Consider the following 25,399-nt stretch of genomic DNA (forward strand, 5'->3'; position numbering starts at 1 on the left):
TAGAACAGGTCGGCCGTGGAAATTGGTGGTTCAACAGCGCTCAGCTTCGGGTCACAGTCACACGCGAGAGGTATTTTTAGGAATCTGTCAATGTTTCATCGAAACTCTTTGATCATGGGGATCCATGCGCGGTTGATCAGAAAAATGTCCATCAGGACTCGCCCCACGGCGGCCGAAAAGCCAAACCGACAAGGAGGATCCTGATGATATTGTTGTCGATGGGCCGATCATCGTTTCGAGGACGCGTACTCTTCTGCAGTATTGACCATTTAACCATCGAGAATAGGATCGTCCATGCTGAGAGGTGGAGAGCCCGCTGATCATGATAGACGACTCTTTCTCTCTCTCTCTCTCTCTCTCTCTCTCTCTCTCTCTCTCTCTCTCTCTCTCTCCAAGCACAATACGTGAGATCATCCATGACCTCTTATCACATTGCTATTGACGTCTCCATCGAGTTGTGGGATTGGTGGAGGTTTGTCTTTCAACTGATGGAGACCGAGTCATGATTAGGAGCTACCTACCTCACTCGTACAGTATGTACCCATGTGACTGTAGTAGTTCATAGTTACGTACTGACCGTTGCGAGTGTCGAGAACTTGAATCCGCATCGGAAGATATACCGTGTGTGTCACGTGCGTCTTCCGGGACTGATCACCACTATGGGCGGTTTCACCAGTCTGTAGGTCCACAGCTAGGGAATCACACCGACCTGTGTCGTACAAGTTTGATCCCGTATACTACCTAAGTACCTGGGAGCCTACTCGACCCACGGTGCAGATTGTCCAAAAAGGCCATGACTGACTAACTTAAATGATCTGCGCTCAATGAACAATAGTTCAAAAGCAACGCTGATCTTTTGATTTGTTAGAGCATTGCCTCTCTCTCCAGCTGCTGGTTATGTTGCTCTCGTGTTGCTCATGACCGGTAGTCAAGTGCCCACCGGAGAGAGCTCCAAATTCGCCGCGTTTTCTTCTCTTCCATCTTATACTGCCGTTTCTCTTTCTTGAATCCCAGATGCAGATGCTCAGATGGAAAGCTAACGGATCTTCTGCACGTCCAATCATTTTGATCTTCCAGGCAGCACACTACTGCCAACAGTAGACACAGAGTCGGCTGCAACGCAGGTAAGTACTGATATCTTCGACTTCTCTATATCCTCAGCTAACATCACCTAACCTAGCCACCAACGACGCTAAAATTGGGGATCAAATATCCCTCTCGATGATATCAAGAAGTCTGTTTAGCTCTGCAACAAGAAGGCTGGATGTGTCCACGCTATCCTGAACGTTGCCGAATATAGATGCTTCCTTCGCTCCGAGGGTAATAGAGTGACTCTGACCACCTGGCAATACCATAGCTTCCACCTGGTGTGAACGACAAACAATATCTGCTTTGTTGCTGGGTTAGAAAACTTCATGGCGCCATTTATCCTTGTGAAGTGTTTGGGGAGGATCATGATCCCCAAACGGCTCCTGTTCGCGACACGATTGGGAGTCAAGACTCATGAGACGTTCTTCTTCTTGTTTCTCCCCATGTTTTATATTCCTTTTGCGAGTAGGTATGTCCTCAAAGCCCCCCCCAATTGCGGCCATCTCTTTGTCTTGGAACGCTTTCCAAACAGTCCGCGTTCTGCGCTACAATCGTGCCTTCAAAATCGGTCTCAATTTACTATCCAAGCCATACGTACCTCAATATATCACTTCAAACTTTGAGCGGTGCTGTAATAGTTCCCGCCCCACACAAATAGTCATTCTATTTACCCCCCTTCGGCACCAAAACAATAAGATGAAGCCAAGTATTAGTCCGGAGCATTTTCGACAAGACATGTCTTTTGTGAAGCTATGCCTGAGACTACATAGGTCACGAGCCGAAGAACTACTAGACTTGAGAAGGACGTCTTTGTGTAGGTAACAGTTTGGAGAAGACGAGCATACGGCAGATCCCCAGGTACACAAGGAGGCGCGTGAGACAGACAATTCAAAGGGAAGTTACCGGTTCACTGGAGAGTCTCAAGGCTTTCTCCGCGTCGTCACGTAGGCACAGAGCGAGCAGCTATACTAGACCATGGGAAATGCCGAACTGATGTTGCCCTCCTCGCCCTTTATCTTCTCTTTGCTACCCTCTTCCCTCCATCTTTCCTTTTCCCCAACCCCTTTCCGAACGCCTTCCAAATACCCACCGCTAGTTTCTCCTGTGGATCTTCAGTCACGTTCAAGCCTCTCTGAATATCCACACCAAGCTGACGAAGATGACTTCTGACCCTCCTAAGCGAAGCTTGTTAGCCGACCCAGCCTATCTGGAGATCATCGACAAGCTCTTTGCGTGCAATGTGGGAGAGTACATCAGTCTTCCACAGCTTGTCGTTGTCGGTGACCAGTCGAGTGGGAAAAGCTCGGTTCTTGAGGGTTTGACAAAACTTAGTTTTCCAAGAGACAGCGGCCTCTGTACTCGGTTTGCGACTCAAATTATCTTTCGGCGTGAAACGCATATGAGCAAGAGAGATATCGAAGTCTCCATCATTCCGTCCTCGGATCTTGAAGCAGCAGATGCAGACAAGTTAAGGGCGTGGAAAAGGTCTGGTGCGGAGGCTCTTGAGCAAAAGGATTTTGTATCCATGATGAAAGAAGTATTCTATCGTCTTCCGGTTGGGTTTCAAAAATTTTCTGACTGGCACTAGGTACACGAGCTGATGGGTCTCTCATCATCTCCAAACGATGGGAAGCCAACATTTTCCAACAGTGTTCTGCGTCTGCAAATTTCTGGTCCGGAAGAAGAGCATCTCAGCGTGATCGACGTACCTGGTATTTTCAAAAACACGACACCTGGATTGACCACAAAAGAGGATATTACCATGGTCCGAAACATGGTGCTTCGTTACATGGAAAATCCTCGATCAATTATGTTGACCGTTGTGCCGGCCAATGTCGACATTGCAACTCAGGAAATTGTCGAGTTGGCTAAAGAATACGACCCAACTGGGGAAAGAACGTTGGGGATCTTGACTAAGCCTGACCTGGTTGATAAAGGAGCTGAAAGCAGAATTATCTCTTTCCTCGAGAGCCAAGCGACGACGGTGAAGCTTGGTTGGATTGTAGTCCGAAATCCTGGGCAGCAGCAACTGGATAATCCTCAAACTGATCGCGATGCGGAGGAAAGGACGTTTTTCATGTCAAGTCCATGGAATCAGCTCCCGCCTGGGTGCTTCGGTATCAACGCACTTAGAGATCGTCTTCAGGAACTTCATTCTTCGATCACACGTCGTGAATTTCCGGCTGTAAGTACAACATCGAGAAGCCAAAATGATTGTTCTGACGCCGAGGACTCATGCACTGCTTGAAAGGTACGCATCGAGCTAGGCAAAAAGCTTGCATCTTCTCGCGATGCTCTTCAGACTCTGGGCAAAGAACGGGAAACCGCCGAGCAGCAGCGACAATTGTTGCTAGATGTCATTTCAAACTTCCAGCAAATCGTGCAACACGCACTGGCGGCCAATTATGGTTCCCTGAAAGCATTTGATGATCCCGATTTGCGACTGGCGACACTGATTGTCTCCAGGAACATATCTTTTGCGCAGGATTTTCTGACTCGGGGACATATTTATGCTTTTCAAACTGGTTGCTCTCAAGAGGACGTCTCACCTGATTCTGAGGCTCCCAATGAGAACGAAATTCTTGCTACCCCTCCAAGCCCCACGCCAGAATCAATTCAAGACAGCCTCAATCCTTCGGAGCCCGCGGCCCAGCCAACGTCAAACTCAACTCGCCAAACGGGCGGCTGTGAGGCTTTGCAAGATATACTTTCCGCCGACGAAGAGATCGAATGCTCGGTCATAAGTGGTATCAATTCTTGGATAAGCCAGTTGTACAGGGACTCGAAGGGGTTTGAAATTGGAACGTTCAATCATAATTTGCTATCAACCCTCATGAGAAGGCAGTCGGCTAAGTGGCCCGCTCTTGTCCACGGCTACGTTAGTGATATTATTGTTTACGTCCACACATTCCTTCAGAAGGCACTGCTGGCCTCATGTTCTGATAGGCAGCTGTCTACCAATGTTTTGTCCCTGATGATGGATGAGTTGGTCGAGAGATACCGTCGAGCAATCTCTGCGGCCGATTTCCTCCTTGATATTGAGAGAGCCGGTACTCCAATGACGCTTAATCATTATCTCAATGACAACCTCCAAAGAAGGTGAGTTTTTTCCTGAAAAAGAATCGAGCGCTCCCCGAAAAAGACTGATCGAACCATGTTCCACAGCCGACAGGAAAGACTACAAAAGGAGTTGTCCAATAAGGTTTTTACCTCCAAGCATCATGGCCCCGCGATCCAACTCAGTGATCTTCAACAACAGTCTCACATGAGCAACTCGGAGCATACCGTACAAGATATTCACGATATTTTGCGCGCCTACTACAAGGTCTCTTGCAAGCGGTTTATTGACAACATCTGTATGCAGGCGTCTGATCATCATCTCATTACTGGCCCGCGATCCCCTCTTCGCCTGTTCAATCCTTCCTGGGTCATCAGTCTTTCGGACAGTAGTCTTGAGAGGTTGGCTGGTGAATCTACAGCAACGAAGCGCAGAAGACTGCAGCTTCGGAAAGAAGTTCAAGACCTAGAGAACGGAAGAAGGGCTCTGATGGGTTAAAAGATGCTTGGGCGACTTGTAGTCTCTATGGCCTGCTGAAGATCTGTCCTGAAAATTGTTTTTCTAGCCGTCAGTATCAATTTGAAATGTCAATGTGAAATTATTTCGTCAATCGACCATGAAGAAACTTCAATTTTCGGCAAAGGCCATTTTTGACCAACGTCTTTTTTGAAAGACAAGTGATTTATTTACAGAACACAAAGAAATCTTCGGCTGATGAACCAAGCACCAGACTTGAGCTTCCTTCATTGCCTCCGTGTCTCGTGCAATACATCCTCGATATCATCTCGGAACATTGCACCTGTTCACTCACGATGGGTCTTACCTAAAGTATCGGTCCCATGAAGCCAATCAAAAAGCCCAATCGAGCCATAATTCAGATTGAAATTCTCATGATGCAGATCATGCATCCTTGCCTTATTGTGGAAGAAATCATATCCACTATGAACGGTGGCTGTATTGAAGAGTTCCCAGGCGAGATACGCCCAGAAGGTCAAGATATGGCTGTACAATAGCTGGGGAGGAAGCGAGATCGGGAGCGCGTTGGCAAAGATCTGCTCGACGGGATGCGCAAACTGAGCTGCTAGCGCAATAGGGGCGGTGAACTTGTGATGTTTCTTGTGGATTCGTCGGTAGAGAAATGGGACATGGAGCAGTCGGTGGCTATAGTAGAAGAGGGCCTCGCGTAGGACGAGGCTGATGGCGATATCACGGATAAATTCAGTGATTGTTGGTAAGGCGGTGGTGACTCGATAGGATGTCCCTGATCCCGATCGTTTGCTAAGATATATAAGAGCCAGATGCAGAGCTGACGAGAGGATCTGATTCTGGGTCACCACACTGAAACAACGCACGATGTCGCTGCGGGTGGGCTGTTTTGGAGCTGGTTGAATCTTGTGGTGCTGACTGAAGCGAGGTGCAAGAACGTCCAAGGAAAGATACAGCATGGATGGCAGCCAGAAAAACAGGATCTGAATCATGAACGTGCCTACGAACTCGATGCGCTGCGCAGAGTATGTGGCCACCGTCTCCGCCCAAAAGGCTGTCAGTGGCCCGAGGAATGGCCTGCCATATTCTTTAACGGCTTCCATTTCGGCGACGACGAAAAGTCCTCATGGAAGCTGTTGTCAATTCTTCTTCTTGCTGCGGGGAAGATGTGCTCCCAGCTATATGCAATTGAAGAAAGAAATACTTGTTCCACTTTCCCCGCGGTCAAGCGTTGCAAGTACGTTCGAGTCTTCAAAGTTAAATTGTGAAGCCTCGGTTCCCTTTCCCCCACAAAAAGGGTCCATGCGGCCTGCCCCGTCTTGGGGTTGGATCCGCCGCTACGAACCGGTTCCTACGATCGGGTCTCGGGACGAGATCTGCCATGTGACGACGCATTATCTACACATTCCACACAGTCGTGGCAACGAGATGAGTACACTGACGAGGTCCATATCAATGTACGTTTGCGATGCTGACAGAGATCAGGCCAGGTCACGGGTCAAAATGAGCTTCGGGCAAAGGAAGACAAAGACAACGCGACTCATAAACTTTGTCTGGTGCGAGCGTACAACCAAGAGTTGAGCAGTCGAACATAGTAGTCGAGCTTGTTTGGAGAAGGCTACTGATTAGTACGATGTCATGCAAAGAAAGGTCTCTGCAATAAGAATCCACTACTCACGAACCGATTCTGCGCCGCTATCGTGCGCTTGCATGAAGGTCAGCAGATATCACAACAGCCTCAACCACGCATGCTCGTTTGGCAGCCCTTCACTGCTTCGTAGGTACATGCTAAAACTGGACCTTGTGATCATCACACTGATTATCCATAAAGGACTATTATCCTGGAAAGACCCGGAGACCAGACTCTTTCGAGAACTCCGAAACACGGAGCCTGCTACTTACCTGGTTCTCGGACACTCAAGATGAAATACATCGACTATGCCATCTGTCTCCTTCTGGCCAATATCAGTGGCTATGGTACTGGCATCTCGATATGGAGACCATGACCAACTCCCGCTTGTTTCGATTCAAGAAAAATTTCCCAGTAGAATGCGAGGGAGTGTGTCCGAGTGGATCAAGATTGCCCGTGAATCACCTGACAGCCGACGGCGCAGGCCATTCTCCAACCCTCAACTAACCAACAGCAGGCTACAGAACCATTCAGTACCTCCTGTTCGCCGAGAACCCCGACGCACTACTGCCATCACCGATCATTCAAAGCCTTGAAAGTAGCATCCGGAAACGTGCCGCGTGTTACCAACGTGGACCTTGAGAATCGACTGAGAACAACCCTGGGCTTTGGAGCGGTCTGTGCTCCCAAGCCCCGAGATATAGGAGCACTATCTCGAACAACAATGACGTTGTCTTTGGGTCACTCCGCTCACCTAAGGCAGGTCCAGATGGATTACTGAACCAAGCTCTGAGGAGATGGCCATGAAATTTGACGATAAGCAATTGTTCCGGGGAGCAATTGGTTGGTATTTACGTGAAGAAGTTGACAAAGTAATGCCGCAGAAGTGGCTGACTGACACATCCATTGGGGGGGGGTTGCACTCTATCCTGCTCAGGGATGATCCAAGTCGCATTTGAAATCAGCACGATCATGTCCTATGTAGATAGAGAACCCTCCGGTCTGCCAACCCGTTGAACAACGCATTGTGCTCGTCGTCATTCTGCTGTAGCGGGTTCCAATTGTGCTTGAAGAATTCGGGATGATCCAGGCGGGAATCGACGCCGAATGCAATACGAAACCTGCATATTCCAGTTATTTCGGCACTCTTCTGGGCTCGAGCAACGATGCTGTGATATTTGCCGTCTCAATGTGCTCAGATTTTGCTCGATCACTCTCGCTTATATGAATTTAAATTCTTCGTACCTCTTAGAGCTGACAATCCGTTGACTAATTGCGGGCTGAAGACAAAATGAGACTCGGCTTTCGGGGCGCGCAGCTGGGAATCCTCTTCTGTATCTTCATCTCGATAGAGTTTTGTCTTGCACTTCAATCATCGCAAGCATGTCCCTGCGATCCGGATCAGATGAGCGTTCGAAGGGAATGGTGAGCGAAACTTGCCCTAGTGATCCGTGTCAAAGCATACAGAGCCAAATCTGATCCTCGCGCTGATCTCAAGGGGTGAGCTCTCTCCTGCCGAGAGAATTCACTACACGGATGCTGTCCGATGCTTGATGCGTCTCCCGCCCAAGTTGGCCGCTGTGGGCAGCTTTCCCGGTGTCCGAAGCCGATTCGACGACTTTGTCGCGTGCGAAAGCCTCAATGGAGAGAATAATGCCCGATGGACAACAGGCTGACTATGTTGCCATAGAACGCATATCAACTACACTCTGAACAGCCACTATAGTGGTCTATTCCTACCGTGGCATAGGCAATTTCTTTGGTTATTCGAGCAAGCCCTTCGAGACGAATGTAACTTCGAGGCGCATCTTCCGTACGTTCTTCTCATGTCTCATTGATCATGCCTTCGTGTGAAGTCCTTGATACTTACGGCTCGATGCAGCTACTGGAACTGGCCCCTCTGGGCAGGAAGACTTGCCGAAAGTCCTCTCTTTGACGGGAGCGACACATCGCTGTCTGGCGATGGGAGCTACAATCCCGCCGAGCAGGACATCTCCGGTGGAGACGTCACCCTTCCTCGAGGCTCCGGCGGAGGATGTGTCAAGGACGGGCCATTCAAGAACACGATTATCAATCTGGGCCCTTTCCCTCGAACCATCCTCTCTCTGACCGAGATCCCGGCTCCTCAATTTGACTACAACCCACGATGCTTGAACCGAAGCCTCAACAACTTCGTCTCTGCCCATCTCACCAATCAAGCCCATGTCGCCAGTCTTCTTGCAACTCCAGATATTGCCAGTTTCCAACTGACGCTGGACCATTGGCCAGCCAGCCCGAGCGGAGTGCTCGGTTTGCATGGTGGCGGACATTTGAGTCTTGGGTCAACCATGCAGGATCTGTTCTCTTCGCCGCAGGATCCGGCGTTTATGCTTCACCACGCGATGATCGATCGTCTGTGGGGTATCTGGCAGACTGCGGACGAGGAGCATCGGCGGTACGCGGTCAATGGGACAAATCGCATACTTAATCCCCCTTGGGTAGAGCCCGTGACTCTTGGGATGAAGATGGAATTTGGGATCTTGGGTGAAAAAAAAACAGTGGGCGAGGTGATGAGTCCATGGAACGGGGGAATGTGCTATCGGTATACCTGAGAAGAGATGAGCGAGCAAAATCCATGAAATCGCAGAGGCGTGAGATTGATGTGTATGAAGGATGATGTTGGGTTGCTCGAGTAATGCTCATGCATGGATGAATGCTGGTCGAAAATCCAGAGAGCATTGGTTGTATGCTTTGGAAACTTGGCAAGTGACTTCATATTATATAATTTTAATGTACACGCAGAATGTTTCACATTTACAATCCTAAACCCTCGATCATCTCACACCGGAAGGCAAACGAGACCAAAGACTGATTATGGTACGCACTATCATACAATCATCGATGTAGATTTGATCCCTCGTCAGCCTAGCCGAGCAATCTGAAACGTCAGCTGGAATCATTTGGACGATACTTTTGGAGGAGATAAAACTACCCGCGGAATTCCACAACTTGCATGCATCACTATCAATCTTCCGCAACTGCAGGTGCAGGTGCAGGTGGCCAGCCAAGGTATTCGCATGGAATGGTCGGCGTGGGTGCGGAGATGTAAGACAGTGGGTGGCTGGGATGAGATCCATTGGCCACCACTCCAAGAGGAGAAATTGCGTAAGCTCAGGGACTGGTCGAAGGCCGATGCGTTGGCAACTGGATGTAATTACGTGGAGTCGTAGATCTGTATCTCGCGGCATTTGCCTAGTGCAGTACACAATACATTCAACGAAGTATGCGACAGACCACCATTATAACATCAATTAAGCCTCCGCGACCAAGCGATGGGTCAGGGAGAGTCAATTTCTTGAAGTCAAGGAAGAGTAAGCAATTCGGCAGACAGAACCTCCAATCCAATCGCTCCATCCTAAGAACAGCTGGAGGTGCCTTGACGGTCGGCTATATGCAAACAGCCAGAATCACCGGCTAAGGGAAGGACTGCGTCGGTTCGTCCAATCAAAGTGGAACCTGGACGTCATCAGTAGCAGGCGCAATGAAACATTCAGTCGGATGGTAAAATCAGCAAAGTCAAAATAGCAGCCACGTAGGTTGGAAAAGCTCCACATGGTCTTCGCTTGCAAGTAAAATGGGCGTATATGGGACCTTCTTTGCTAATTCTATAATCTCAAATCAAGTGACTGTCAAATGCTACTGGGGTTACGACTTTCACATCGAAAACTGCCTTCTCATTATGTGGGCGTGTGAACTGTCCTGCTGTCCAGAATAAAAGGAGGGACTATCTACCCAACTGAGTATCCCAACTAGAGTTGAGGTAGCACAAGCTACATGCATTGAGAGAGCTTGAATTGTCAAGACTTTCAAGGGCACAGTGCTCTATAGAATAGCGTGCAGCTAGAGGGCCTAGTCAGTAGTTGCTTTACCCTGTGGTTGGAGAAAGTATCAAGTAAGGGGAAGGGAAAAAGAGAGGATTCTGTATGGAGGCTGCATAACCTGTGGTGTAAATTTAATATTAAACAGGGCCGCCCGGTGCGAATCACTCATTAGAATGGGAGAAAAGAAGCGATATCACCGTCTACAGACAGATATGAGGAGTACTCTCAAGAGGTCTAGAGCAAGGAGAGAAGTACTGAGTTGCTCACGGTCTGATTTGATGACTTCCATTCAAGAATTATTGGCAGTGTACATATACCATTCACTTACTACACCACGAGTCCTGCATCTCTCGATATCCCTCCTTAGGCCCAACAAGCGGTGAAGATTGTCCAATATACAACTTATTGTTTACCTTAACAGCCCTTTCGTCTCTCATTCTAGAATCTCATTCTGCGTCCTACATTAAGGAAATATGCCTTCTCTCCTCAGCCGAGCGATCAGTGTCCACGTACAGCGACCAGATATTGCAGTCACACACTGGGGGCAGATATGGTCAGTGCAACCGCAGCCGCACCTTAGCGGGTCTAACAATCCAATAGGTTTTGGATACTCACAGCTACCTTTGCCGTCGCTGGGATTCTGTTTCTGGCAGCGGCTCTCCTCACCCAAAGGAAAAGCCTGCCAATTTTCTACTATCTGTCAGCATTGGCGTGCTATGTCATCTCCATGGGCTACTTTGCCATGGCTGCGGATCTTGGCTGGGTCGCTGTGGAAGTAGAATTTGTGCGTGAGGGCTGGCACGCCAATCTAGGCAGCAATCCCACCCGCCAGGTATTCTGGGCTCGCTACGTATCGTGGTATGTTTACACTGAGAAACAACCTTCACAAAATCAGGGGCTGATGAACTGTTAGGCTTGTTGCTACACCATTATTGATGACCGAGCTTTTGCTGCTGGTGTCTGCTTCCATCGAGGTGATTCTGCTGGATGTATTCCTTATCCTGATTGTGATGGGGACTGGCTTTTTTGGGGCTATCATTCCCAGCACATACAAGTGGGCCTACTAGTACGCAAAACTTCTTGTTGTCACCATTTCCATTTAAGCTCTTGCTAACAACAAATGGACCAGTTTCTACGGGGCCATTGCATGCGCTGGGATAGCCTCCTTACTGGCTCACGGGCACCGGCTAGCGTCGCGGCATGGGAACTCAATGAAGCGGATGTACTTCCTTTGCAGCTTAGACATATCGATTCTATGGTGCGGCTATGGTATTGCCTGGGGGTTGAGTGAGGGGGGCAACGTTATCTCTCCCGATGGAGAGGCTCTCTTCTATGGAATGTTGGATTTAATTGGAGGCCCCGTGTATGGTATTCTCGTGGCACTGACCGCTTCTCAGTGTTTACGCGAGGCTGATGATAGTCTACAATGTTGAATTGCATTCCATGTTGACATTCTCGGGGATGTTGAGAGTCGCTGTATCCAGATTCGCTAGTGCTGCGTGCATGACGCCTGACTTGGGGAGGTCCCTAATAAATTCCAAATGCACTGGTAGGGAGCCGTGGATTCAACGAATTACACGACTAAGGTAAGACTATCTTTGAGGGGGCCTCATTTCAATTGTGGCCTCATTTCAATTGTGAGGCCGCACGGTGGTCGCACTTGTTAATACGATCCTTGATCCTGGAAAACAAATGTCCAGTCAAAATTATATGGCAAACTCATATACACGATAGAGTAAGACTTATCGGAAAGTCATCGACCAGGAAGTCTTTATTGTCTACAACTTTCGTATCAACCTTGGTAGATTGCTTGTAAACTTGACATTGCTCGACCCTGTAATCTTTCAACCAGCCTCCATGGGAAGCCAGCTGGTAGATACGAATTCACTGGACATCAATCACAAACGCACAATATATGAATGTAGTAGTAGATGGACTGATGTTGTAAGATTGCATGCTCATAGGTCAGTTCAGAATCAAACGAACCTTCGGCTGCCAATTATGTTGGTTGACTTCGATGCACTATTTACAATCCGTACAGGCCCCATCAGACCCAGTGTATGTAGAATTGTAGAGTGTTAAGAGTGTAGAGTTTCACGTATGACAACATGACTCCGATGAACCGAACATCATGCCGAGTCGGAGTGGGGCCTACCGTCGCTATTTTCAGCCTCGCCAGACTGAAACTGAACCAATGACGAGCGAAGGAATAGCAGGCCGGCTATTTAGCATTTACTAATTTACTAGTAGTACATAAACTAGTGGTTAGTACCTTACCTAGTACTTGGTACTCACAGTGTACACAAATCGAAATCCTCGGAACGTGCGATGAACAGAGATCAAAGCGGGATAATTCCTAGTGAGAATTCTCGGAGGCAACGCGATCTTTCTATGGCTGCAATCGATCATGGGGTGAAACCAGAGATCAATACACTTGGAGGAACGTGGTTGACGGACGAGCCACGAGGAATCTAGCAGGATTTCTTTTCCGTACCGATGAAGGTGGACTCTGAAGTCTGATCCTATTGTTCCTTTCAGTTTGCGGAATCTACTCCCTTGCAAAACCATGGGTACTGCGATCTTGTCTTGTAATGCGGAACCATAACCCTGATTGGACCTGAAGAGCAGAAACACTCGGGTTCCTAACCACGGATGCCGTCTGGTATGAAGGGGGCGCAGAGAATTTTCATCAGAATCCAGCAACAAACAGAAATCCAAATTAGGGGACCTGGAACCATTTCTTTCTTGTAGGCTTCAGAATTGATAGGACATGCGTAGAATCCATCAGCACAGCACCGAACGACAGGATCGTGGCGGACAGCCTATTCCATGTTGTGATATTCACGAAACTTCCCACAGGCTGACGTTGATCGCATCGCCTCGATATGTTCCCCACTCTCGAGTCCACTTGCGCCCTCGGAGCTCTTTCGTGGACGAATCCCGACGGCGGAAGAACGAGGCTTTACCCAGCCACCCGGCGAGCTCCCTCGGTGTAGCTTACCTAACTCGGCATCGAATTGAGGACGTACTACTAGTCTCTGTTGGCCGCCCATACATCACCGAGTAGTACTAATGTGAAGAATAGAAACCGTGCTCAAGATAAAGACAAAAGTACCCAATCTGCAATTTTACACGAGCACCGGTCATACGTGGGGAATGTGCGTCCATACCATCGAAAGCTTGACCAATTCGGTCGGCGAAGAAGACAATGTGTCTTTCTGGTAGGGACCTGATCCATGATTGCAGTAAGTTCGACATTTGATTGTGTACCTATCACTAGACCGTGGGTGTACATGGGATACTTGCTACATACTGTGCAAACCTCGGTGGGTAAGACAATAAAATGAAGAAATATCTAAATTTATCTCCATCGACCAAGCGATTCAGCATTGCCGCTCGCCAATGTCTCTGAGTTATGACTCGATGATTATTCATTCTTATTGTTCGTATCGTCATCACTTGTGGATTACTGGACTGTTTCGCTGCAGACCTGAATGAAAGTCCCACTTTGGGTATCAGTTGCCTTCCAGAGTGGTCACTAGTCACTGGTCAGCCCCGAAAACCGGGAAGCTGTCAAGCTCCATCGGATTGCCTCATCCGGTGGCTCCAGGGAACGGCTCTTGTTTTTTTTTTCTCTCGTGGCTCGCGTTTCCATTGCAGACGGTGTCCCTCGGTGCCTCTGCGCCTTGCTACAGTGCCTCATACTGCTTGATCCTATATGTAAGTTGTTTGTCCCTGTGTTACTTGGCTACATTTCCAGGTGGTTCCTGCGCTTACCCTTCTCTTGTACCCACTTTTCTGTATCTAGTACCTTGTCCCCCTCTCAACGGCATTTTCCCTCTTCGCCACCACCTTTCACTTGTCCTACCTACATCTTTCCTCATACCATCTTCAATCCTGTTCTCCCACCCCTTCTTAATTGCATCGCTGTTTAGTCAACATCCGGTGGACTCCCCGTTGCTCTCGGTACGACTTGGTCCCAATCACCAATCCGTCATCTTAGCGGATCACAGACATTGCTGCCAAAGATGTTTCGAATCCAGTGGCTTCAATACCTGACCGTGTCGCTATCGATCCTGTCGCTCGCGTTCGCGACAGATCCTCGACCGACTGACCGCGCAATGCTTCGTGAGTCTGAGTCACTCCAGGACGCTCTAGCCAAAATCAACGCGAACTCCCTCCACGAGGCGCTGCACGTCCTGTCTCGCAGATTTCAACATGGCATTTTCGAGACTGACATGAACGCCGCCGAAGCCATGCAAGCCGAGGACGAGAGAATCGCAACTCTGCTGAGTCTGGCCAAGCGTGACAGCAACTCGACCACTTCTCCCTTGCCGGTCACCACCTCAGAAGTGACCACTTCCCCAGAGCCCGTCACTTCGCCTGCCCCCATCACCACCGCAGTTCCTCCCACGGAATCTGCCACCACCACTGTCGCCCCAGTGACCACTTCGCACTCGACCACGCAGGTTGCCCCCGTCACCACGCAGTCGACGACTTCAATTGTGGAACCTACCACGGTCAAGCCCACCACGTCCTCCAGCTCGACCACGACCTCCTCCAGTTCCAGCTCCACTCACGACTCCACCACACAGGCAGCTCCCAGTACCACGTCGACAACCGCGCAAGCGCCTTCCTCCACGTCCACGTCGCAAGAGGCTCCTCGCACTACCTCTGAGACCAGCACGACGCAATCGACTCTCTCCACTACCACCAGTCGTGCTCCGTCGTCATCGTCCAACACCGCCGAAAGTACCGATAGTTCTTTCACAACGACTTTCAAGAGTACTTCCACCAAGCCCGACGGCAGTCTGGAAACCATCACCTCAACCGCGATTGTCCACGTGCGTCCAACAGGCGGATCTGGCTCTTCTCCTACGAAGACCGGCTCTGCCCCCGGCTTGCAGACTACCGGTGCTGCGTCCATCAACACCGTCAATCGTTCCTGGGAGGTGATGGCCATGGTCTGGGGCGCCCTGGTAGCTGTCATGGCACTGTAATCGGGGAAAATGTTCTTTGATTTCCCAATCGACTCCCTGTGGTCTTCAACCTTCTGGCCGCCGTCCCTTGATTGGAACGCTACCTTTTTCCGTCATCCAATCTCCACCACTTGCCCCCCCCTTTCAGAAAAGTTGGTTTTCTGATCTTACTTTGCATCGTGCATCATTTACATTCTGCAGCGTTTTCTCTCCTCCATGGCGACCTTTTGTCGTTCCCTCTACGATCCTTATGATACCTACTCATGTCTCTCCTTTTCCCATTCAGATTGGTTCTCTTATTCGGCGTTAGGGCATACCTGGGTTGGGGACCGGGCCATCTGGGTAATCTTGCTTCTTAGTCTTTTCTTACTGCGTATGAAACTGCGCGAGGTTCTGAAATGAAATTACAGATATTCGATGCGGAGTGGGCGAGTGACGAACATCTCATTTGCCCCAACCCTCGAAGATGCTTTCAATGTCCATGGCGTTCCTGCTCCTGCTCAATTGACCGGTGAACCTCCAACCCTCTCTCAAAAGCTCGTGTAGGATTTGATTCTTCATATTTATCCAAATCAGCCGTATATCGCCAAAACAAACAACAGGCTATGCACACACCCTGAAGTGAGCTACCGCTCATCAAGTCCGCTTCTGGTTGCACCGGGTAAACACATGCTTATATCATCTCATACATATACCGGCGGGGGGCACTGGCGGCAGGCCCGAGAACTTATACCCCGGATGGGGGTCGCCGTCTGCATTTCAACCAAATTTCTACTCAGTCTTCCCTTCCAATTCTGCTCAACCTCTCACCGACCCACAGCCGAATCACCCTGCCACCGTTCCTCCCCCGTCCAGTACCGCACCACACTCTCCCACGCGGGCAAATCGCCGTCCCGAAGCAGCGCCGCCACATCCACATTCAGCGGCGAGTCCGGTTGCGGATCGGTCAAGAGCTGATGGATTGCGGTCAGCGTGGAGGAAAGCGTGTAGACGGGACTCCAGTGTTCGGTAGTTAAGAGCGTCAGACAGATTTCGCCCGTCGTGAAGGAGATGTTGGGGTGGGATATCCTGGTGGTGAAGTGGATTGTGGGTGGCGCGAGAGGATAGTTGGGTGGGATGGAGATCCGGAGATGCCATAGGCCGCCTGAAGATTGGGGGTTTCAGTCAATGTGTTAGTCTTATCGTGAAGGTGCAGTGAACAGAGGCAAGAAACTGAGAGAGATGGAATGGATGTCGGCGCTTCGCGAGTTGGATGATATGCAAATGGATTGCCTTTTGAGATCTTCTCGTATCGCGTCGCAGACGCATCGCATACCTTCATAGGGTGTCCCATTGACGCCCTTCAGGACTGCCTCCCAGCGGAGGAGATCCTCGTCATCGACAGGACCGAGGTGTAAGAGGGCCTCGTTGGGCGATTTGGAGTATTCCTTCAACTCGCGGATCAAGCGCTGCGTCGTATTGGTGGAGGGTGCGGCCATTTCTGCCTCGGGAATGTATACTGCGTGTCCACCTTGCTGTGGATGGATCGTGGAAGAATGTGGCGGTCAATGAGGTCAGCCCAGGCTATCTAAAGTGCGACGAGACGATAGGTGTATATAGTGCCGGTCTGGTAGGGTGCGACCCAAAGCATATGCAGCACAACGCGAACGTGCAGAAGGTCAAGAGAGAAAGAGCCTCGGGCGAGCAAACCGAAGCTAAAAGAGTCGGAGTCGGTCCACTGCGATCGTCGCCGAGGCTGAGGGGGGAAGATTGGAGATCCAGCGGGAAACTTGGTCCCATCGGCCACCCCCCAGACCGCATCCACGGATCGGAGTCCACATGTGAATTTTCCCCGACGAGGCGTCAATCGATCTTCTTGCGATTGTCTTTTTCAAACCATTTCGCATCCATCAAACCTCCCGCCAAGTCTTCAAGATGCGCACTTCACGGGCATCCAAGGACACCGCCAGGGTCCTGCAGGCCCTGTCAACTCCGACTCGACGTCAGACTCGAAGCTCGGCGCTCGGTACGGGGGCGTTGAGCAGTTTCGCCTATAAGAGCGATCCCACCGTCAAGTTTGAGCAGATCTCAACGCTGGCCATGACATCGACTCCTCGGAGCGATGACGAATCGTCCCTTTCATCCGTACACACCGCCGACATTGAGGATGTGATTGACGACATTGCGCCTCCCTCGAAGCGTCGCAAACCCAACGTCGCCCCGAATAGCTCATCAGCCTCGCATCGCACTCCCCGCAAGGTCGTTGTGAAAAAGGAAGAGCAAGTCACTGGTTTTCCTACAACATCATTGAGGCGTCGTCGCAAGGTAGCCGTGAACAAGGAAGAAGAAGAGGAAGAAGAAGAAGCAGCGGTGGACAAGAAACCAGCACCCTCGTCAAAGACTCGGCGTATGCCGGCTCGAAAGACTCGCGACGCAGACGGAGAAGTTGTGGTTGAGCCACCCTCAAATTGGGAGACAATGTATAACATTGTCAAGAAGATGCGGGAGGACAATCCCACCGCGCCGGTGGATACTATGGGCTGTTCGGATCTATACTGGCGAGCCTCATCGCCGAGGGACCGTCGATTTCAGACTCTCATCGCATTGATGCTTTCATCTCAGACGAAAGACACTGTCACTGCTGTCGCGATGCAACGCCTACATACTGAGCTTTGTAACGACTTTCCTGATCGAAGTCACGCGGTCAAAAAGGAAGAGTCCGTGTCACCAAACAGGATCAAGATTAAGCCTGAATCCGACGAGACTGCCAACATTCTCGCCGTGCCTGAAAAGGACAGTGACCTTACATTGGAAAACATCATCGCCGTCTCCCCAACCCACCTGAACTCACTCATCGACAAAGTCGGCTTCCACAACAACAAAACCAAGTACATCAAAGCTGCCGCGCTCATTCTCCGCGACGAATATAACAGTGACATCCCATCGACCCCAGAGGGCCTCATGCGGCTGCCCGGCGTCGGCCCTAAGATGGCCTACCTCTGTATGAGTGCCGCATGGGGTAAACACGAAGGCATCGGCGTCGACGTGCATGTCCATCGCATCACGAATTTGTGGGGGTGGCATAAGACAAAGACGCCCGAGGAGACAAGGATTGCGCTGCAGTCGTGGTTACCCAGGGACAAGTGGCATGAAATCAATAAATTGCTGGTTGGATTGGGCCAGACTGCTTGTCAGCCGGTGAAGAGGAGGTGTGGGGAGTGTTATCTGGCAGGGACCAAGCTTTGCAAGAGCGAGATCAAGGGATTGAGTCCGGTCAAGCGAGAGATGGCATTGAAGTTGAGTCCCTCGCTTGATGAGCCAAAGATCAAGGTTGAGGCATTGCCTTGAGCATCAAGTTCTCCTGATCTTGAGTCTGATGGTTGTCCCTGATGATTATTTCCTTGTGTATATGTATTCCATGATCTCATAACTCTAGGATTCGTCGCATTTCCCTGTATCTTTGCAGTGGCTGCTGGCCTTTATTGGCCAAATAAATAGAAAGACATACAAGGTTGTCCGGAAAAAAAATCTGTGGTTTCAACTAACGTATGAATCGCTCACATATATCCTCGTCGAAAACTACCTCACGATCTAACAACTCAAAACTTGTACTTCAACGCGTCACGCGTATAAATCGGTTTCATGAAATAAATGCAGTCAAGACAACAGGTGGTCTGCCGACACACCAAGATTTAGAAAACACGATTTTCATCCATACTATATGGTCTGAAGGTTTGTTCATTGTACTATTTAATTCGTTCCGCGGCAGATGACGAAATGTGGATCCCGCCGCGGCGGGGATAGACAGAGCTTACCAACTTTTATCACCGAAGCATGTGGCCTTCTGCCTTGCATAAAACGATCAGGGCCCGTGTCTATAGAGCTTCAAGCAAGCCACATATCGTCGCGAACGAATCCATCCCAATTAACTTCCACTTTTCCAAGTGTTCCCTCATACCTCGAAAACCCAAAGCATACAAAGCCGCCGCGCTGAACCATGAGCGCCCCAACACCCATCTCCATCTCCGCATTCGCCGAGACCCAGCTCCAGCTCCTCCTCCAAGAGCACGAAGCCGAAGTCGCCTCCTCTTCCCTCGCATCCACCGCAGCGTCCGTCTCGCCGTCCACAAGACGAACTCTCCAAGCCACTGGCTACGCATTGACTGGTCTAGTCCTGTCTTCATGCCGTACAGGGTTGGGAGGTCGTGTCGTGGGCGAATTCACGCCCGATCCTGCGATTGCGCCTACAGGGTCGAATGGTGGTGATGCGCGGAATTTGGACGGACAGCTAAGACTGGGCTCGCATGGGATTCGGGTCGGTGACGTTGTTCGGGTGAATGATGTTTCTGCGGGGTCGGGAAAGAAGTTGGGGAAGGATAAGGATAAGGGCAAGGGTGGCAAGGATGGGGGGAAGGGAGGTCCGGAGGGTGTGGTTACGAGAGTGAGCGAGAAGGCGGTTTGGATTGCCTTTGGACAAAGAGGTGGTGGTGGTGGTGGTCGTTCGAAAGAGGACGATGAGGCGATTGAGGAGCTGTGGGGGAAGAAGCTTTGGGCGTGAGTGTGACCATGTGAGATGGGCATGATTTCAGGTCACTGATGGTTACGTTCTATGCTTCTCTAGGATCAAGCTTGCGAACGACGTGACGTATCGACGGTGCGTGTGGAACAGCTACTGACTTCTTATCTATCCCCGACGAATGCAAGACTGAGTGATACTAGAATGCGACAGACCATGGAAAAGATGGTCAAGATGACCGAAGGGGATCACACACACTTTATGCGCGTTGCATTCGGACACACGACCCCATTACAACCCGACTACGAGGGGACTGGAGACGTCCAATTCACCGATCCCACTTTAAACGACTCACAGAAGGATGCAATTCGATTCGCGCTGGCTGCCAGGGATATTGCTCTGATCCACGGTCCACCTGGCACTGGTAAAACCCACACGCTCATTGAATTGATCACACAGTTGATCCAGAAGAACAAGCGAATCCTGGTGTGTGGGCCCTCGAATATCTCGGTGGACAACATAGTCGAGCGTCTTGCGCTGAAAAAAGTGCCCGTGATCCGAATCGGCCATCCGGCCCGTCTACTCCCCTCAGTGATGGAGCACTCCCTGGAAGTGCTCACCCAAACCTCCGAAGCGGCAGGCATCGTGAAAGATGTTCGGAAAGAGATGGACGAGAAGCAGGCCAGCATTCGCAAAACGCGGACTGGTCGTGAGCGTCGGGCTATTTACGATGATCTGAAACTTCTACGGAAGGAATACCGAGAACGGGAATCCAAATGCGTTGACAATCTCGTCCGCGAGAGTAGCGTGGTTTTGGCAACTCTTCACGGCGCTGGTGGCCATCAGCTGAAGAATCAGAAATTTGATGTCGTGATTATTGACGAGGCCAGTCAAGCCCTTGAGGCTCAATGCTGGATTTCACTGCTTTCTGCGGAGAAGGTTGTCCTCGCAGGTGATCATCTACAATTGCCGCCAACCGTAAAGTCCTCCAAAATCAATACTCGAGATCGCGAGAGCAAAGGGTTGGCGCAACAGGATCTGGCAGAGTTTGGCAAGAAGGAGATCCTGCAGGGCGTCTCGCTGGAGCGAACCCTCTTTGATCGTCTGTTGGCTTTGCACGGGCCAGGGATCAAGCGGATGCTGACGACACAATATCGAATGCATGAAATGATCATGCGATTTCCTTCAGATGAATTGTACGACTCTAGACTGATTGCCGCCGACTCGGTCAAGAATCGATTACTGGCGGACTTGCCATACGAGGTCCACGGTACCGACGATACACAGGAGCCACTCGTGTTCTGGGATACACAGGGCGGCGACTTCCCTGAAAGAACCGAAGACTGTGATGTGGGAAAGAAGGAAGCGCTTTTGGGAGATAGCAAAAGCAATGAGATGGAAGCGCTGGTGGTCGCCCGTCATGTGGATCACCTGATCACAGCGGGAATTCGTCCAGAGGACATTGCCGTCATCACGCCTTACAATGGCCAACTTGCAGTGCTGTCCCAGATGTTGCGCGAGAAGTACCATGGCCTAGAAATAGGCAGCGTCGACGGCTTCCAAGGACGGGAAAAGGAAGCCGTGGTCGTGAGTCTCGTGCGAAGCAATCCCGAGCACGAGGTCGGCTTCCTAGGAGAGAAACGTCGATTGAATGGTACGTCAAATTGGTGCGGGAAACACCCCTCCATTGCTCTGTCGTCTTTCTGGATTTCCTATTGGTACCCCCATTTTTGCATCTTGTTTGAGATAGATGAAATCGGCTAACGGAGGTCCATCCGGGGCCGCATTCACTAGTGGCCATGACACGCCCCAGAAGGCATCTTTGTATCTGTGGAGACTCCGAGACTATCAGTCGGTAAGTGGGTGCGCTGTCTGTGCGTAAAGCCTTGAAAGCTTCGATGCTGACCCTTTTTGGATCTGCGGCGCATTGCAGGGGTAGTGAATTCCTCAATCATTGGATGAAGTACTTGGAGGAACATGCAGACTTGCGCTATCCCGATGCCGGCGATCTTCTCTGAGAGAGAAAGAATGAGGCAGGACCAGGACCGTTGACAGCGTCTCATCTCAGTCACAAGCTCCGTGACCTCTCACCAACACCTTGGCCATATCCTGTCGTGTTCCACGAGCCACTTTTCTTCTCGAGAAGCGGATACTGGACTGACTTTGAGACGTCGTCGAAGTCCCACCACTGCATTTGGGGGCGACAGGGCGGGGTACAAGACAATCTGCGGCAGATCTGAGACCGCCTCGTCCCGTGCGCGGTTCCCACCGACCCATCGCGACTGTAATCTTTGCGCTTGTTTACCCCGAGCGTGTATAGACGATGGAGTATGACTGTATGCGATACAGTGCTCGGATCGACAAACAGACAGGCAGGCATACAGGACAGTTGAGAAGCGGCAGCAATTGAGTTTGCAGCTCACAGTAGTCTGCGTGGAAGATCACCTCCACGCCCAACCATTCTGCAAGGGACGACTGGAAAAAGAAGCAGGCGGTGTAAAACGCGGACCCTTGATGATGGGCCGGCGGTCGTCTTCGGTATCTCAATTTTGCGTCAATTGAATGGCTCGATTCATGTTGGGTCGATGGTACGACGGCTTCCAAAGTCTATTCACGATCAAGGGTCCGAGTGAGTTCATCTCCGGCACTTGTACCTGTCGATCACCCGTAATAGGTTGGGAACACTAGGGAGGAGACCTTGTCAAGGGATGCGTCTCTGTTTGCTGTCAAGCCGCAACGGTTGGTAGTGAGTACGAACTGAGGAGGGCCGAGAGTGATGTACCCAGTGACCCGCAGCACAAACGGACGAAGGCTGGGTTGACCCAGTAGTAGGACGAGCCTACCAGGCAGACGGTGGTCCATGCATGTCGTCGGTATGTCTTCTGGCCAGGCTCGAGCGCAGATTTGCGTGAGCGTGACGAGAATGACGGCTCCGGCTCCGGACCATTCTTGAGATGTGTCTCTCGTCATTTGCGCCTTGTTGGTGGCATCATGGCATCATGGCATCATGGCATGATGCCATGATGCCATGTATGTAGTCGGATATCGGCACTGGTTTTTCAGCGACCGGGTTGAGAAGAGCTCTCCGTGATGTGCTATCTCCCCCGAAAAGGCAATTCAAGCTTCCGGCTCGGCGCTTGGGATCCTAGAACGGCGGTCTTACGTCCAAATTCCAGAAAAATCTCCTTCTCCGTTCAAACCGTGTGGCAGGCCTGAGCTGTGGTTGAGCTCTTCGCGACTCAGAATGGAGCCACGTTGGAAGGAAGACTCGAGCGGCAATGGATCCAGAAAGGTTGTAAGACTCGCTGGGGAGACTTGCAGGAACATCAGGCCAAAAGGAGCGACTACCTTACCTACCTGACAACAACTCCACATCTCCTGAACACTCGGGGAAATTGGCCATACACTAGCACACTACTACAGTTAACAGTAGTACTCCTAGGAACTACTGTGGTACACTACGAAAAACGCGGGCTGTGGGGCGGCACGTCGGCAGCCAAATCTGGAATCAAGCTCGAATTAGAAGCATCTTGAAACAGCCATGCCTCCTTCACGCCGCTCCACCGGCAAGGGCGGTCTCGGCTCGTGGACCTCCCCCCACCGGCAAGACCCAAGCTGCACGACTCGGCTACTGCCCGATTGGGACACTTTTCAGTACCTCAACGAGTAAGGACGGAAAGCGATCGTTTGACCAGCCGCGATCTGCCCCGACCCCTGGACTAGTCTGATTATGTCTGATAATCCGTGAGTCTGCTTCGCTCCGAGCGACGTGGGACGGGATAGTAGGCGACAAGCTAGCGGGCGAATCGACGGCTTCCATGATCCTTGCATCCGCACTGAAGAGTCAAGACAACCCAGGCATTGTTGTCTAAGACGACTGCAAACCTGAGCTGCAGAATCATCTCGGCGCCGCACATGCGACACTGGGAAATGCTTTCGAACAACGACCTCAGGCCATGACTAAGCCCGAGCGGCGGATCATCGTGATATACGGGAAGAGAAGGCAACGCTCTATCTCGGTCGTTGTTGTCTGACGATCGCCTTTTGACCGTATCAAGGCAGTCTTGTTCAAGGGATTGAAAGTTGGGTGCCACAGCGGGACAATTTGGATTAACTTCCCTACGGAGACTTCCGGTCCTGCCGTGATCCGTGGAACGTTGCTCGGAGAGGGTCTCTTACCCGGTTTCGTGATGACCCTCCTCACCTTGACTGTGATCCACGACGAGGGCATTGCCTGCCCTCGTCATCTTTGCTACCGTCACATACTTGGGTGGTTGGGCATTTGGAATCTTGCTTCGATACAGGGCTCACTCTGTAGTCTGTACTCTGTCGTGCATGTGAAGTTGGGTACACCTCCAGGGTCAAAAACAAAGTACAAACCATGACCGGCTACACTTGGCCGCTCGGGGCATCATCATCCAACCCTCCAGTGGGCCGGGATCAGTCATGGCATGTAAGCCGCGAGTCTCAAGTCATCGCACGGTCGCCGCATTGCAGTGTGCTCGAGACTAGAGTAGTACCTTAATTCACATGGGACTATTCACATGGGACCGCCTTGTTGTGGCAGGTCTGTTCGCTTACCCTTGCGTATCGCTCTTCGACGGAGGAGAGGAGTTTGGCGACCTATGTAGTTCGTCGAGTTCGTGATCGCTTCTGATTCGTGGTTCTGAACTGAGCTTGCGACATAGTCCAGACAACGTTCGTTCGGCCTCATTAATTAGTTTTCCTTAGATAATAATTAACAACCACGCTCGGTTCTGACGTGCCTCAAATGAGGTCTCAAAAAAGAGAATAGCAATTAAGAATCGCAGAGATCAAGAGACCAAAGACCCGAGTGTGGAGATGCAAAGTGCCATGGTCAAGTCCCGGAACAGGATGGTCCCGCCGCGCTTGTGCCTTAGCTTGCAGTTGGCATCGGTGGAACTGGTCTTCATGCTGGATAGACTAGAGGAGTAGTAGAGCCTGCTCCTTACAGGACTTCCTAGGAGCCTACTCATTGATTCTACTTGATTCGAGCCCAGACGACGTACCCGGTCAAATCTTCAAGCTACGCCTGTGCCCTCAGCTTTAATTGATCGGCTTGGACAGCAAGGTCGTTATCTCAACCTGACATGGTAGTATACCTTCGTAGTACGTAGCACCACGTCCACAAGCTACTCCTTTTGGAACCACCACGCCCGTAATACCGCCAACGGCGATATGAAATTGACTCTGTGATCCACAGCACGTCCGCTGGCGCACCCCCACTTGCATCAGTCCCGTGTGGTGCTTCCGAAGGTCCAGAACTCGCTGTACACAAAGGGTTTCTGAGGTCCCAACTGGGAACCTCTCTTCCTCGAGGGCAACCTCCGAAACGGATCTCCACCTCTCCAAAAAAGCTGCACGAGATCCCCCTCCCTTTTTATCCTTTTATCCTCTCCTCACCTCTTCGTCATGGTCTTTCGATTCTCCATTTCTCACCTTCTGTCTTCTTTTCCCCATTGACCTTCACCGTTCTTTCTTGCCCTTCGACTTGACTGGGTCGTCTCTTTCGCTTCTACATTGCACATTCTCTTCTGGCCCTTGCCCCTTACCACCCACCTTCTTTTCGAGATCCTCATTCATCTCCGCTTACCCACTTTCGCGCAACCGCCGCACGTTTACTCATTCCCGTTCCCGTGATCCTCAGGCAAACGCCAGTCCGTCATTCCAACCACGAGTCTCTTTCCGTGATTGAGTATCATGTTTCACCTCGACTTAGACGTGGTGAGGATTTCTCGTCTCATCTCCCATCCGTTTGTCAGGCTGCGCTTTTCTGCTGAG

The 25,399-nt window shown here is 50.8% G+C and overlaps 8 protein-coding genes across 8 annotated transcripts; 6 read left to right on the forward strand and 2 right to left on the reverse strand.

The window, feature by feature from the left end:
- Window positions 1–2,248: 2,248 nt before the first annotated feature.
- Window positions 2,249–4,645, forward strand: N7539_002099 (dynamin family protein; the record flags this gene model as incomplete). Its single annotated transcript, XM_056931702.1, has 4 exons — window positions 2,249–2,626; window positions 2,678–3,274; window positions 3,341–4,188; window positions 4,255–4,645. The coding sequence occupies 4 exons, from the start codon at window positions 2,249–2,251 to the stop codon at window positions 4,643–4,645; spliced, it is 2,214 nt and encodes a 737-aa protein (XP_056793733.1).
- Window positions 4,646–4,950: 305 nt separating this feature from the next.
- On the reverse strand, window positions 4,951–5,736 carry N7539_002100 (sterol desaturase family protein; the record flags this gene model as incomplete). Its single annotated transcript, XM_056931703.1, has 1 exon — window positions 4,951–5,736. One exon carries the CDS (start codon window positions 5,734–5,736, stop codon window positions 4,951–4,953), a length of 786 nt encoding a protein of 261 aa, XP_056793734.1.
- Window positions 5,737–7,646: 1,910 nt separating this feature from the next.
- N7539_002101 (tyrosinase family protein) lies at window positions 7,647–8,790 on the forward strand (the record flags this gene model as incomplete). The annotated part of the gene is made up of 5 exons (XM_056931704.1): window positions 7,647–7,674; window positions 7,731–7,890; window positions 7,954–8,076; window positions 8,146–8,697; window positions 8,745–8,790. The coding sequence occupies 5 exons, from the start codon at window positions 7,647–7,649 to the stop codon at window positions 8,788–8,790; spliced, it is 909 nt and encodes a 302-aa protein (XP_056793735.1).
- Window positions 8,791–10,596: 1,806 nt separating this feature from the next.
- On the forward strand, window positions 10,597–11,556 carry N7539_002102 (uncharacterized protein; the record flags this gene model as incomplete). Its single annotated transcript, XM_056931705.1, has 4 exons — window positions 10,597–10,676; window positions 10,724–10,981; window positions 11,037–11,189; window positions 11,253–11,556. 4 exons carry the CDS (start codon window positions 10,597–10,599, stop codon window positions 11,554–11,556), a joined length of 795 nt encoding a protein of 264 aa, XP_056793736.1.
- Window positions 11,557–14,151: 2,595 nt separating this feature from the next.
- Window positions 14,152–15,123, forward strand: N7539_002103 (putative GPI anchored cell wall protein (Dan4); the record flags this gene model as incomplete). Its single annotated transcript, XM_056931706.1, has 1 exon — window positions 14,152–15,123. The coding sequence occupies one exon, from the start codon at window positions 14,152–14,154 to the stop codon at window positions 15,121–15,123; it is 972 nt and encodes a 323-aa protein (XP_056793737.1).
- A 785-nt stretch (window positions 15,124–15,908) lies between these two features.
- Window positions 15,909–16,580, reverse strand: pex4 (putative ubiquitin conjugating enzyme (UbcJ); the record flags this gene model as incomplete). The annotated part of the gene is made up of 2 exons (XM_056931707.1): window positions 15,909–16,246; window positions 16,418–16,580. 2 exons carry the CDS (start codon window positions 16,578–16,580, stop codon window positions 15,909–15,911), a joined length of 501 nt encoding a protein of 166 aa, XP_056793738.1.
- Window positions 16,581–17,016: 436 nt separating this feature from the next.
- N7539_002105 (endonuclease III domain-containing protein) lies at window positions 17,017–18,429 on the forward strand (the record flags this gene model as incomplete). The annotated part of the gene is made up of 1 exon (XM_056931708.1): window positions 17,017–18,429. The coding sequence occupies one exon, from the start codon at window positions 17,017–17,019 to the stop codon at window positions 18,427–18,429; it is 1,413 nt and encodes a 470-aa protein (XP_056793739.1).
- Window positions 18,430–19,078: 649 nt separating this feature from the next.
- On the forward strand, window positions 19,079–21,361 carry N7539_002106 (putative DNA helicase; the record flags this gene model as incomplete). The annotated part of the gene is made up of 3 exons (XM_056931709.1): window positions 19,079–19,635; window positions 19,703–19,735; window positions 19,801–21,361. The coding sequence occupies 3 exons, from the start codon at window positions 19,079–19,081 to the stop codon at window positions 21,359–21,361; spliced, it is 2,151 nt and encodes a 716-aa protein (XP_056793740.1).
- Window positions 21,362–25,399: the final 4,038 nt, after the last annotated feature.

The sequence above is a fragment of the Penicillium diatomitis genome (genome assembly GCF_028827545.1).
Source record: "Penicillium diatomitis strain IBT 30728 chromosome Unknown utg000002l_segment0_segment0, whole genome shotgun sequence".
NCBI lineage: Eukaryota > Fungi > Ascomycota > Eurotiomycetes > Eurotiales > Aspergillaceae > Penicillium > Penicillium diatomitis.